Below are 13,600 nucleotides of genomic sequence, written 5' to 3' on the forward strand. Positions count from 1 at the left end.
TATCAGCGTTGCAAATATTTCTGAAAGTTAATAAAATCAGTAATCCACCAAACCAAATCAGGTTTTCCACCATTTTTTCTTTTTTCTAAGCGCACCATTTTCACATATCTTTTAGTAATGTAAAAGTGCTGCCATAAAGCAAATTCATTCTGAGATGAGTTGAACATGTTCGGTGTTGTCTGTTTCAATCAACAGATGCAGAGTGGCTATACCATCCTATGTCTTTCATTGCTTCTGTCAGCACAACTATTTGCTTCAGAGGGAGTAGCACTCATGGTAAGAAAAAAAAAAAGAAAAAGCAGAATGAATAAACAAAATGCTAGCAGGCAATTGTGTTGTTTTATTACAGAAAATCCATTACAAATCTATGTTTGTTTTCAGAGCCCAGCAAAGCGAGGGTGGACTCTGAACAGCGCTGGATATCTCCTGGGGCCTTGTAAGTTATTGTTTTATAATAAAAATCTCAGAAACCATGCTTTAGTTTTTATCTCATTCTCTGCTCAGTACTTAAGACTGTTTCATATTTGAGGGCTGTGGATATGTAGCCTTTTCAAGTTAAAACCCAAAGTTGAGGATCGACAGAGCGAGTTTATTTGACTTGGTAAATGGTCAGAGCCCATGGCCCAAGAGCACAGCTATATCGACCCGGATTATTCAGACCTCCAAGGATTATTCTGCGCTCCTAGGATTATTCTGCCCTCCCAGGTCTTGAAGGAAGGGAGAGACACACACACTTGTGAGCTGTGTGTGTGTGTAGGAGTGTGTGAGTGTGTGTGTGTGTGTGTGTGTGTGTGTGTGTGTGTGTGTGCATGTGTGTAGTGTGCAAGTGGAGTAGGTGAGCTGTTGAGCAAACAGCCGAGTGGATGACGCAGGAGATGAGGCAAGTGAGTCTAGGATGAGTCTGTGACACAAGGGACCGCAGACTAAAGAGGGTGTTGTGATTCCATTTAAAAAGTCCTTGAACTTTCCTCTGAAATGGCAGTTAAAGGCAGAGTCTGCCATTCTGGTGGAGGAGTGTTGGATCCTTGAGCACAGCAGCCAATCAAATTACACCCCTCCTGAGGCAATGTGTTGATTGGCTGGACCAGTTCATGGCTCGGTCCTTGGCACCATTAACAGGACTGTGCACAAGCATCAGAGTTCGTCTTGAGTGCACACAGTGTACTTACAGCTTCCGGAGCTGTCAGAGCAATTCACTAAATTCAAGAAAAAAATACTGACCCAACATCTTGGACTGTATTTTTCAGAAATATACTCAACCTGGAAGGCTTAAAATATAAATGTCAAACCTTTCTTCCATCGGTTATACTGTATAGGCTATGGCAGTTATAAGAGTGACAGTACCACAGTCATTATACTTCCCCATAATCATTGTGCCTGTGGGGTTGCTAGAGGCAGATGGCTGTAAATCTCACTGCCACCAAGTGATGATTGCTGTCTTTCAGATGCCCATCGGACCCTGGCTGTGCGGCACCGCTCGCTGCTGGGCAAGAGGAATCTGTGGGAGGAGGAGCCTCCCACACGGCCCTCCCACCAGCCCCCATACGGTCAGTCTCCTTGGCCACCTCACTCATGCTCGGACTAGGGCATGATCACTAATACTTACCATAAAACACACAAATGCTCAAAGATAATGTGGTTTTCTTATTACAGTATATCTGAATATTTTCAACAGATCATTATACCATTCTAATTAATTAATTTATTTGTAGTGCTAATTTTTTTTACTACAATGTAAACTGTGGTGTAGGGATTACCACTTAGATTGGCTAGATTGGTCTTTGTGCCATGTTGATCATGCTCTGCAACAAGGATATAGAAATAAGAGCTCAGCTTAGTTCTGAAGTCCTACTGTACGTCTGCGATACAGTGTCTCTTCACCTTTAGCTATTGAATCACAAATGCATGTGATGTGTATTGGGTTCTTGGTTGTGTTAGAAGATATTCTCAGAAGAGTTGGGTCTTGGGTCTTGCATTTGCTAGGAGATATTCTTAGAAGAGTTGGGTCTTCAAGAGCCTCTTGGGTAGAGAGGGACGCTCCTGCTCTGGTAGCATGCGGTAGATCATTTCACCAAAGGGAACTAATGAAAATAGTAGGCCTATGAGTTTTCGTGTGTAAGGGTATAGCAGTGCCAGACAATGTTCCTTGGAGGAACGCAGCAGCTGAGAGGTCAGGTTTTATGAGAGGGATCTTCAGGTGGGAATGACAGATAGAGTATCATAGGTAGGTATCATTTGTGTTGCAGTGATATGAGAAGCTGTGTGAACAGATCGTCAAATACCAGCAAGCTCAAAGGTAAGGGGTCCCAGCACCGAGCCTTGGGGCACTCACATGATGAGGCGATGAGATGTGGGCATTTGTCCTAGCCAAGACACGTTGAATGATCGCCCAGTGAGGCAGGATTCAAGATGAGAAAGGCACCTAGGGCTAGGACTGAGCTGCTTCTGTCTCTATAGGATTTGGATAACAGAGTGGTTTCATTGGAGTGGCCGCTTTTGAAGCCATTCATTCTGTGGGAGGAAATTTGTGATCTGTTTGGAAACCTAGGGTTAGGAAAAGGATTAGGAGGAGTCAACGGTTCTCCACTTGAGTGATGGTAAGAGAAGGCTTTTTAACCCAGGCCAGAAGGGAATGTACCAAAAGGAAATGAAGCATTAATCACATTTATGTTTGCTGGTGTGATAGTGGAAGATTAGGCTTGAGGAAGGTTGGTTGGAACGGGGTCTAGCAGGCAGGCAACTCACACAAATACCCTATTCTGCTTGTGCTTACGGATAACAGTAACCTAGTGAGTCCCTAATTTATAACTTATAATGTGCATACAAGACATGGAAGGATGGATGTATGAAGCTAATTTGAGTGCATGAAACCAGGGAATGCCAGCTTACCTTTCCCGTGGCCATCCGAAATTCGGTCCCCATTGACCCTGGTGACCCCATCGGTTGGATAGCTGCTATTTAATCCGTAGTTCAAGTTGTATTTAAAATATTTCATAAATACTGAAAGGAAAATAAATGAAGGGGATCCACTGTCGAGATCCAGGACGTTGGGAATTTTCAGTAGGGTATTTTTTATTCTTACGGCAAATGGTTTCTCTTCAGAATCCCCCGAACCCAATAAACATTGAGTTTTTTATTTTAGGCACTGACTCTGAAGACCTTCAAACCCTTCTGGACCTCATCATGTACCTGCGACTAAAAGGTTCTGAGTCTCCATACCCTTTTCTTCTTTACCTAATGGTTTCTTCTTGACCTTGAATATATAATACTGCTTAGCTGAGAGTCCTTTTTCATACCACAGAATTAAAAGGATACTGTTTTGCTTCTTTCTTTTAGAGACTGGGACTGTGAGCGATTTGAGCAGTGCTATGATTCAGGAGGACATGAGAGCCTAACACCCCTGTTTGTCCACCTGACTCATTCTGACATTGTCAGGCAGAGGATCGACAAGAAGTAAGATGATCATACCACGGCAGTTAGAACACCTGACCTTACTGTTCTCAAGGATGAACATGGTGAGACTTTAAGACCCAGCGGCTGTGTGTCCACTGTTACTTTGTATGCTCTGTTTTTGTCCCATGCATCTTCTCCAGTTGTAAGCTACTTAAAAAAACCCAAAAAAACCCTATCCATTCATGTTTTTTTATGTTTACTTATTTGTTTTGAACCAGAGAATAAAGTCAGCATCATTAAGTACTATACAAACGACCTTGTCTGCTGCCTCTCTAACACAAACGCAAACGTGAGGAGGGGGAGAAGAAGGGAGCAGCTGGCCATTTAGACATGCCGTGAAAAGAAGGGGTTATTTTTGTCATCTATTCAATGAATTCCCTTTATGAAGATTGGGCCTTGAGGAAGGTGAGATGACGGACACAAGGGAATGGCTTCCTCATGTCATGAGGTTCTATGTCCAGCTGCGTGCCACGCTGTTGGTGCTTTGTCTGGTCTAGGTGACCTTCAGTGATTCAAGATGCTCATGTAGGCTACAACCCCAAATCAGATAAAGTTGGGACATTGTGTAAAATGCTAATGAAAACAGAATGTGATAATATAAAAATCTCGTAAACCCATATTTAGCAGTAAAACGGACATAGACAACTTGTTGAAAATGAAAAATGTGTCTATTTCATGGTAAAATATATGTTAATTTTGAATTTGATGCCAACAACATGTTTCAGAACAAGTTGTGGACAGGGAATGTTTACCACTGTGCAGCTTCACCTCTTCATTTAACAAAATTCTGTAAATATTTCAGGATTTCAGTTGCTCGACGGTATGGTTCATTCTTTATCATGTGTTTCATTCCAAGATGCACCTAATTTGACAGATTTGGATCACAGAGTTTAGCATCTGGACTCCTCCTTTATGGAGAAATACTGCTTTTCATTTGGCCATTGTTTACTTGAAATATTCAAGGTCTTCCTTGGAAAAGACATTGCCCGGATAGCAGTGTATGTTGTTCAAAACATGTGTACACCATTCAGAATTGATTGTGCCTTGCCAGATGTGCAAGACGCCCATGATGTAGTCACTAATGCACCTCCACACCATCAGATGTTGAGTTATGAACTGAGCGCTGAAACAAATTGGATAGGTTGAATACTTGGATAGGCCCTCTCCTCTTTAGCCCAGTTGAGTCCATGATTTCCCCCCAAAAATTGCACCTTTTTTCACATTACCCCAGTCCATGTTAAACAAGCTCAGACCCAGATTAGACGGTGGTATTTCTGCCTCATATCTAAATACAATTGTGGCTGTTGCATGGTAAAGTTTATACTAGCATCTCTGAATTGAGTATCAAACTGTGCTCATAGACAATGGTTGTCAGAGGTTTTCCTGAGCCCATGCAACAATTTTCATTGTCTGGTTTCAAGTCTGGTTTTAATGCCATCTGAGATCCAAAAGACCACAGCCATATTGTTTTTCAGCTCTATCCTTTGCTTGCAAAGATTTTTATGGATTCTCTGAATATTTTAATGGTATTATGTACTGTAGATTGCCAGGCTATACTGTAGATAAATAACTCCCCAAATGTTTAGAAGCATTTAAATGACATGGTATCATCATTTGTCCAGACAGATTTGCAGAGACTCTGCAACATTCCTCCTTTGGTTTTCTTGATCATCACATAACTTTTCAGCATTTTATTATCCCTGTTTTGTTGCTGGTTGCTGCATCAAATTAATCAAATTCCATGAATTAGTCAAATTAGTCATTATCAACATTTGATATGTTGTCTTTGTCCTTGAGTTCACGAGATTTGCAGATTATATCATTCTGTTTCAACATCCCAACTTTTGCTGATTTGGGGTTGTACAAAATAAATACAAGACAAACAAAGATTTGGAAGGTAAAAGAATAGGCAAGTACAAAAGTGTACAGAATACAAATATGGATTCATCCACTCCACAAACACCCACCTACTGTCAGAGAGAAACAAAAGTCATAAGGTGCTTGATAGGGTCTTTCAGTACCACCCAAAAAAAAGCCATAACAGATGAAAAAAAAAGTAGTTGTGGTAGACAGTGACTTTTCATATGAACTTTACCATAAATATATTTAAAGCACATGTTTCAGGGAGGTTTCTAGTCATGCTTGAGTGGCCAAGCATAAGCTCATTTCTACTTTGGCTTGTTCCTCTGTGACTTTCCACTGGGTGTGAGAGTTGAACTAATCCTCCCTAATTTACAATTTATATCATGCATTTTTGTACAGAGTTATGCTCTTATTCATGGAAGTCTCCATATAAATAAAGAATTGATGTCAACCACGCTCCTACAGTTCTTAGTGGCATCTCCCTAAATTTGGCCTTCAGAAAAACAGCAAAACTTTTTTGCTGAAATAAACATGGAGATCTAAAGTCTAATGATGTCAAATAATCTTAGAAATTAGATAGAAAAAGATAAAATCCCCTATTTTGCAGTAATGTTTTGTATGCATGAACCAGGACTCTCAACGCCATCCTCTGGTCACAATAGGTAAACATCACTTTGTGTGCTCCACGGCCTATATCCACCAGATGGCACAAAGTAACCAAGAGCCTAAACAACTAGTGTCTAGAATGTGTGACCCTTGTCTCAGTACTGTATGAGGATTGTGCTTAAAAAGTCCCTTTAAGTTTTAACACAAAACTTTCCTTTCAGGATTGCTGAGCCACTTAAATTATTCGCAAAACATTTTCACATTTAGAGATGATGACTGCTCTCCGTAAACTCAGAAAGGACATTTCTTCAAGGTCCCCCCCCAAAGTACTGTATTATTCATTGGATACTCACCCCTAGAGTCCACATCCACAAACCTCAGCTCCAGAAGCAAGATGGATGTAATCTATTCTGCTTTTAAGAGACCAAGGGTAGCAATAGTAATGCCCAGACACAGCCTGTCAATTGCCTAAACATAAATTCCTGAATAAAGATTTGCCTGCATCATTGTCTGTCTAATGCTCTTTGACAGTTGCAGGCCCACACTGTTGTCTGACACCAGTCCAGACTGTTTCTCAGAGTCTCTCGCAAAGTCACACAAACAAAGCCACAGAGCAATTTATTCTAAATTCGGAAGCTGTCTGAGCTCCCTCTCTCTCTCTCTCTCTCTCTCTCTCTCTCTCTCTCTCTCTCTCTCTCTCTCTCTCTCTCTCTCACACACACACACACACACACACACACACACACACATACACTTGCATGCGCACACACACACACACATACATGCACACGCACACACAAACACACAGAGACGCATACAATCTCTCTCTCTCTCTCTCTCTGGTTGTTATTCCCCTTATCCCACTGTGGGCACATAATAGATGGTCTACTGCATATACTATTCTCAAATATATGACTCCTATGAGTCACAAACATGGCGGTCATGTGTGCGCTTGCCTGCCGTCATTAATTTCACCAGCGACAGCAAGTCAATGACTTTCCATGAGAGAGTGCTTCAGTCATGTCATCAGTTGACACCTTGATGCAACAGATGCATACAGTAATGCTTTACCATGAGCACCTTCTTGGGGAAAATTGAGGTCTGTCCCTGGGGGTCGATAGCACTCCTATCTTGGATAAGCTGTGCTCAAGGACATATAGATGATAACCTTTCAAGAAATTTCAGACTTGATTTGACCATGGTGTCACATTGCCCTTAGGTTAAGATGCTGTGATTGCCAATGCATCATCTAGATATGCTTTAATGATATAGAAAATGAAGGCATTTTGCAGGCACAGCAAAACATATATGGCATCTCTTGTGTTAGAAATGCGACTTGTGTGTCATGTAACATACAACATGAGCTTGCCGTTTGATCACGTAGGCAGTGTCTGAGGCCTAATAAACAAAAGCCTTGACCTTCAGAGATAGTGATCAAGAGCTGTGCAAAGTAAACTCACAAAACAGCAATCTGTAGAGAAGAAAATACGAATCTTCCCACGGAACAAACTCGGCAGTCTTCACCACCAGAGAGGCGACACAAATTATCTTCATTCTTTCCCTAAAATGCCTGCAAAAACCTTTTCATTTCCTTGAGTGCTTTGCTTAGAGCCTTGCTGGGTTTTTCAGACAAGTCTCCTAGAGAGGTAAGGCACTCAGTCCTTTTTGTGTTCTCAGGAGAACGTGCCCCTCAGATGTCCTGAATCAAACCCTCTCTAGTACATACTAGAATGATCCTCATATTGTTAGTACACTATATATAGGCATAGGGCAATTTTGACCCTGAAAACTGAAGTGCAGTATACAGCTTGAATGAGGGAGGGGGTTTGTTAGAATATGTGCTGTGTATTGTGTGTACGTTTTTATGTATGTATATGTGTGTGTGTGTGTGTGTGTGTGTGTGTGTGTGTGTGTGTGCGTGTGTATGGTATATATACAGTATATATATATGTGTGTGTGCGCATGTGTGTGTGTGTGTGTGTGTGTGTGTGTGTGTATAAATGCATATTTGTTTCTGTAATTCTGGCTGGTCGCCACAGTACCAAATGGAAATAAGAATGAATTGTGGCAATGCGCTTGGGCAGTTTTGACCCTGAAAACTGAAGAGCAGTATACAGCATGACTGTGTTGGGGGTTTGTTAGAATATGTGTGAGTATGTTTGTATATGTGTGTGTGTGTGTGTGTGTGTGTGTGTGTGTGTGTGTGTGTGTGTGTGTGTGTTTACACACATATTTTTTTGTGATTCAGGCTGGTCTCCACAGCACTGAATGAAAATAAGAATGAAATGTGCTCTTGGGCAGAGGGGCCATAAATATGTTCCCTCCATACCACGTTTCACCTTGAAGATATGAGACGTGGAGGCGCACTGGACTGGTCTGGGGATCCATCCTCTTCCACAGCTACGTTAACCTCTCGAAAAACATTTCCCTGGCACTAACAAGACAACCTTCTTTCACGATCTATAGCGCCTCCAGAGCCGCCCGCAAAGACCTTTTTAGAAATCAAACAGCTTAATGGAGACCCTCCCCCCTACCACGCTGACCATTCATTTGGGTTCCTGCTCCAAAGTCTTCACCAGACGGAACCCGAAAAGAACCCCTTTTTGAGGGCACGTGGGGTGGAAGTAACAGATCTGGAGGTGAGGAGAGGAGAAGGAGGGAAGTCTCGCCCCCCCCGAGGGTATTGGGGCAGATGGGTGGAGGCCGTGGCAGAAGAACTAAGGGAGGGGCGGTGTGGGGGTAGGGGTAAGGGTGGGGGGCTGGAGAGGGGAGTTCGCGCAGGGCAGATGGGCTCCCATGCCAGTATGGCTGCCCTGTTCCTTTCGGGGGCGGACATGGACACACGTGGCCGGGGACAAGCTTCTGGCCAAACATCTGAGTGCCCACTCTTCCAGGAAAAAGACCTCAGTGCTCCTACGGCTGCATTGCACTGCATCTCTCTAAAATAATCATTTCATCCGCTTATCCTCTCAGTGGTAAATAAGCCAAAAATAGCACCCTTATCGCAAACCAATCTGTCTTCAGTGTGCTCAGTAGTTTATAGCACTGTGGCTTTCCCTCGCCTGTTCTTCCCCCCCAACGCCCCCCCCCCCCCCCCCAACTTGTGGAATTTTGTGCCGACTGAAATTCCGTGAGCTGATGAGATTTCCATCGTGGCGTTCACAGAAAGACTGACATTTTCTGCTTTCGTTGAAAGCCCTTTTGAAATGCTGAATCATTATGGACTGCCGCGCGCTCCGACGCCGGGGCGAGAGAAAAGGTTGTCTGACAATCACGGGCGGCTCGCCGCCGCCGCCGCCGCCGCGCTAGAGTCCTTTCTCACAGAGCCTTTTCAGGCTCGCGCTCTGGCTCTGGCAGATGCCACTGATGATTGCAAAGGTTCTGTCAGGAATAATACTGTGTGTGTGTGTGTGTGTGTGTGTGTGTGTGTGTGTGTGTGTGTGTGTGTGTGTGTGTGTGTGTGTGTGTGTGTTGCAATACAGAAGAGAGACCGCACAGTCTGTGCCAGGGGTGTAAGCTTATAGGGGGGGGGGGGGGGGATAATGAGACAATGTCTGCCCGCGCTCTTGAGAACAAATAACGGCTGATTTGGCTGAGTGGCTCGGAATCCGCTGGTCCGTGCCAGGTCTGTGCCAGGTCTGTCGGTCTCTGCCATTTCGCCAGCGCAGCACCGTGAGACCTCCGTATCAACGCAACTGAGCTGAGAGAAATCGATGGCAGCTGAGTGGCCGTGTTTAATACAGCGTGGAGGTTCACCTGCTCGCGTTCTTATTGGTCTGTGTGCGAACAAATGCACTTATTCCATCAATTATACCGTGACATGCGCATCAGGCGAGCATTCCCTTTCTGCTCGTCTGAAACCGATGCCGTCGGACGTCATTGGTCACAGATTTTAACCTCTGAGGCCTGCGCTCTCCTCCTCGTTGTGGTTACAGCATTTTAGAACCGAGGTTCTCACGCATGGCCATGCGTGTTCTCTTTCCATCCCTGCGGCCCTCATCTGATGCACTCTGATATGATTACAGACATCATGTTCCTGATTAGTCACGTTGGGTGTGTTCAACTAATGAAGAGCTCTTCAGTGCCACTTCAGTGCCTGGAAACCATTGACTCTCTGACTTCGCAGATGCATTGGCAATCTCTGGGTGCCTCTCATGTAAAGTTTATACGTCCTCCCTCGCTCCTCGGGCCTCGATCCTCACTGATCTACATAAAGAAAGATAGACGAAGGGATAGACTATCGTTGTTACCGCCCCATCATTCTTTATGTAGATCAGTGAGGATCGAGGCCCGAGGAGCGAGGGAACGTATAAACTTTACATGAGAGGCACCTTCTGACTTCGCAGAGAGTCTCGCCTAGATCCATTGGCAAACGTGTACTTCCTGGTTGGTGGACGCTTGTCTGAAGTTTGAAATCACTGGAGTTCAATCACTAGCATTTGGTAATGACGTATTTGTTAACCACGGGGGACACAACGATAATGGTTGGCTTGAAACTTAAATGTGATCGCTCTCAGGAACGCCTCCTGTTTCGCTGGTTGGACGGAGGTGCTCTCGCCGGAGTAAACGAGGACGGGTCAAGCTATTCCAGATGTAGTACTGTAGGGAAAAGAAATTGAGCAGGTCCGTAGACAGGCGGAGTCAGGTGAACTGATACCCACTCAGGTGTACTAAATAGGGGCGGATGACAAATGAACAGAACCATGGGGCTTCCAGAAGCTGATGGAAGAAGCGCTGTTGTCTGGCCATCATACTTTAGACACTTTCAAACTTTAAATCTCCACCATTCAAATGGGAAATACTGAGTTGAAACACTTGAGCTCTTCAACTCTGAACATTTATTAAGGAATCAATTTTCAAGCAAGGGGTGGATTAATTTGCTTAGGGCGTAATGCAACTAAGGTTGATGAAAAAGGTTTTACTCACATCAAATGACTGAGATCTTACAACACATCAATTGGCATAGCGGTTCTTCTTTCTTCTCTTTTGATTTAAATTAGGAGAGCAAACATTTTAATTTGCCTTCCTACACAGCTGATGGAAATGAACATTGATTCAGTTCTTTTAGCTGTTTTTTTTTCATGGCTAAAACATGCAAATGAGTTTAGAATAAATTTCAGTTATTTCAGCTATTCAGCTAAAAAGTCCTCAACACTCCATCATTGCCACTGTTGCTGCTGCTACCTCTGGGCTCAGCGATGCCTTGGTGAGGGTCTCTCTGACGCTCTGGTTGTGGGGCACACACATCTGCCACGCATGGGGAGCATGCACAAGGGTGGGGGCCGACTGGAGCTCCAGCAGCCCGCAGTTCCTGATGCACAGCAGGGAGACTGTGGGGTAATCAAACCTGGCCCATATACACCCGGCACGTGCATGCACACACAGACACACACACACACACACACACACACACACACACACACATACATACACACACACACACACACACACACACACACACACCCACACACACATGCACACACACACACACACACACATGCACACACACGCACACACACATAAATACACACGCTCACACACACACGCTCACACACACACACACACACACACACATATACAATACACCTACACACACACACACACACGCGCGCACACACACACACATAGTTGGCCCCTCAATCACAGCACCCGCTCCCCATGGTAACCTTGATAAATACTGTAGGAAGTGCTGCTCCTCTGTGTGCATATGCTTGTGTGTGTGTGTGTGTGTGTGTGTGTGTGTGTGTGTGTGTGTGTGTGTGTGTGTGTGTGTGTGTGTGTGTGTGTATGTATGTGTGTGTGTGCCTGTGTGTATGTGTCTGTGTGGGCTGGTGTCATCTTCCTGTGTGTGTTCACTTCGCTGTCTCATTTCATTTTCTCCCGTCCTAAAACACCGTGTCATAACCAGGAGAAGCGAGTGACACTCAAAAAGTCAAGCGCATTAGTCCCAAGCCAGCATCGGAGGTGCCGCAGACCTCATGACTGTACAAAACCACTACTGCTAACGATGCAGGAAAAACCGTACATCTACATCTCCACATCCATCGATAGCCTCCCATCGTTCAAGTTCGGAAATGACAGAAATCAAATGGCACAAATGTCTCCTTTTAAGGAACAAACAAAACGAAAGTCTAAAAATAAATGTTTTTTTGAATGATGTAAACTTTCATCTGGGATTCAAAATTACATGAATCGGAGAGGTTTGAGTAAGGCCAGAATTTTGCAAGGAAATACATAGCATTAACCTGAGGCTATGTACACACGTAGCCGGGTATTTTTAAAACCGAATATTTCCCCCTCCGTTTATAAAATACATTTTATCCACATTACCTTGTTTAAAAAAAAAAAAAAAAAAAAAAAAAACAACCCTTCCCCACATAACCAAACATCTGCGTTTTCAAGGCACTCAGATCAATGTTTCTACAGTGAACAAAGGTCACACGTTTGACGTCAGAGCAGATTTGTTGTTGTTTTGGAGCATATTCTGACGTCCGAAAATGCAAAACTCCGGTCATCTCTGTCTACACGCAAATGCATAAACTGAGTTTTCAAAAATCTTCACTTTGCCCAGAGTTTTTTTTAAATATTCGTTTATGATGTGTTTTCATGTGGATGAAAAAAAGGTAGAAAATCTTCAATTTAGCAGATACCCGGCTACGCGTGTACGGGGCCTGAGTGAACCGAACTTTAGCCCCGCCCACAACATTTGAGGTCAGGAAGTTTGGTCTGGCCTTTCTCTGTTGTGGCGCTACTATGCTCTGTACATTCCAATCAAATTGTTAGGGCGGGCTTTACACGATGAAGGACAGATAAACAACAATTGCCTACAATTGCTACTGTCGCCACTTCAGGTCGCATGTCAGTCACCATTAAGCCCGCCCACCGACTCTGTACACGCTGCGATTGGCCCGTCCGTTTCTCCGTTTCTCAGCTCCTAAGCTCAATGGAGCCTAGCTAGACTACCGCGCCAGCCAAATTACATTTGCTGCCGCTAGGGGCGTCTAGATTTCTAGGCTAACAGAAACACTGTGGCTATAAAAATGCATATTCAGTTTCAGTTAATAAAGTTTCACTTTCATCGAGGTAAAACAGCATGTTTGCGTGATGTTGATGTCCCGTTTGTTTGAAATGTCTGTTTGCTCGATGGGTTGCGACACCCTTCCCCAGCTGTTCAATGCATGTTTGTAGTATGGTTTGAACAAACTATTTTTAAAGTAAAAATGATGGAGGGGAAATGTTTTCCAAATAGCCTACCCTGCTACATATTTCGTTGCCTTAGATTTTGCTATCGGATGTACAGTAGTCGAAGAAGATACTGACAGCACAATAACTTTCAAAAAAGACCAGAAGAAGCTTTTATATAGGCTATTTTGTTGCTCTGTTTGGTTAGGTCTATCCAATGAGTTCAGAGCCATCACCCCGCCCTGTCGGTTGGCACACGGCCCATGATCGCAGCCCAAAGGATCAGTTTCAGACTCACAGTCTGACTAGAATGTATAAGTATGACATCGTCAGGCTAATATAGCATATAGCACTAGGGGCAAGTAAATCGCTATACTTCCACTATAATCCACTGACTACTGTACACTCAAAACCCTTCATCCTCTAAGGCTTCTGGCGCTGTACATGGAGGGCCCATAGAACACTGCCCTGCTTTGCAACCATTCCTCCTGTGCTA

General features: G+C 43.9%; 1 protein-coding gene across 1 annotated transcript in view; it reads left to right on the forward strand.

Annotated features, from left to right (window-relative positions):
* Positions 1-3,545, forward strand: part of gall (galanin-like) — a 4,138-nt gene extending 593 nt beyond the window's left edge. Inside the window, exons 2-6 of the mRNA XM_062525564.1 lie at positions 196-276; positions 382-436; positions 1,446-1,547; positions 3,143-3,202; positions 3,337-3,545. Of these exons, the coding sequence (XP_062381548.1) occupies positions 196-276; positions 382-436; positions 1,446-1,547; positions 3,143-3,202; positions 3,337-3,395 (357 nt within the window). The 3' untranslated portion in view covers positions 3,396-3,545. The remainder of the gene's footprint in view (positions 1-195; positions 277-381; positions 437-1,445; positions 1,548-3,142; positions 3,203-3,336) is intronic.
* The last annotated feature ends 10,055 nt before the right edge of the window (positions 3,546-13,600 follow it).

This window comes from Sardina pilchardus, chromosome 22, assembly GCF_963854185.1.
Source record: "Sardina pilchardus chromosome 22, fSarPil1.1, whole genome shotgun sequence".
NCBI lineage: Eukaryota > Metazoa > Chordata > Actinopteri > Clupeiformes > Clupeidae > Sardina > Sardina pilchardus.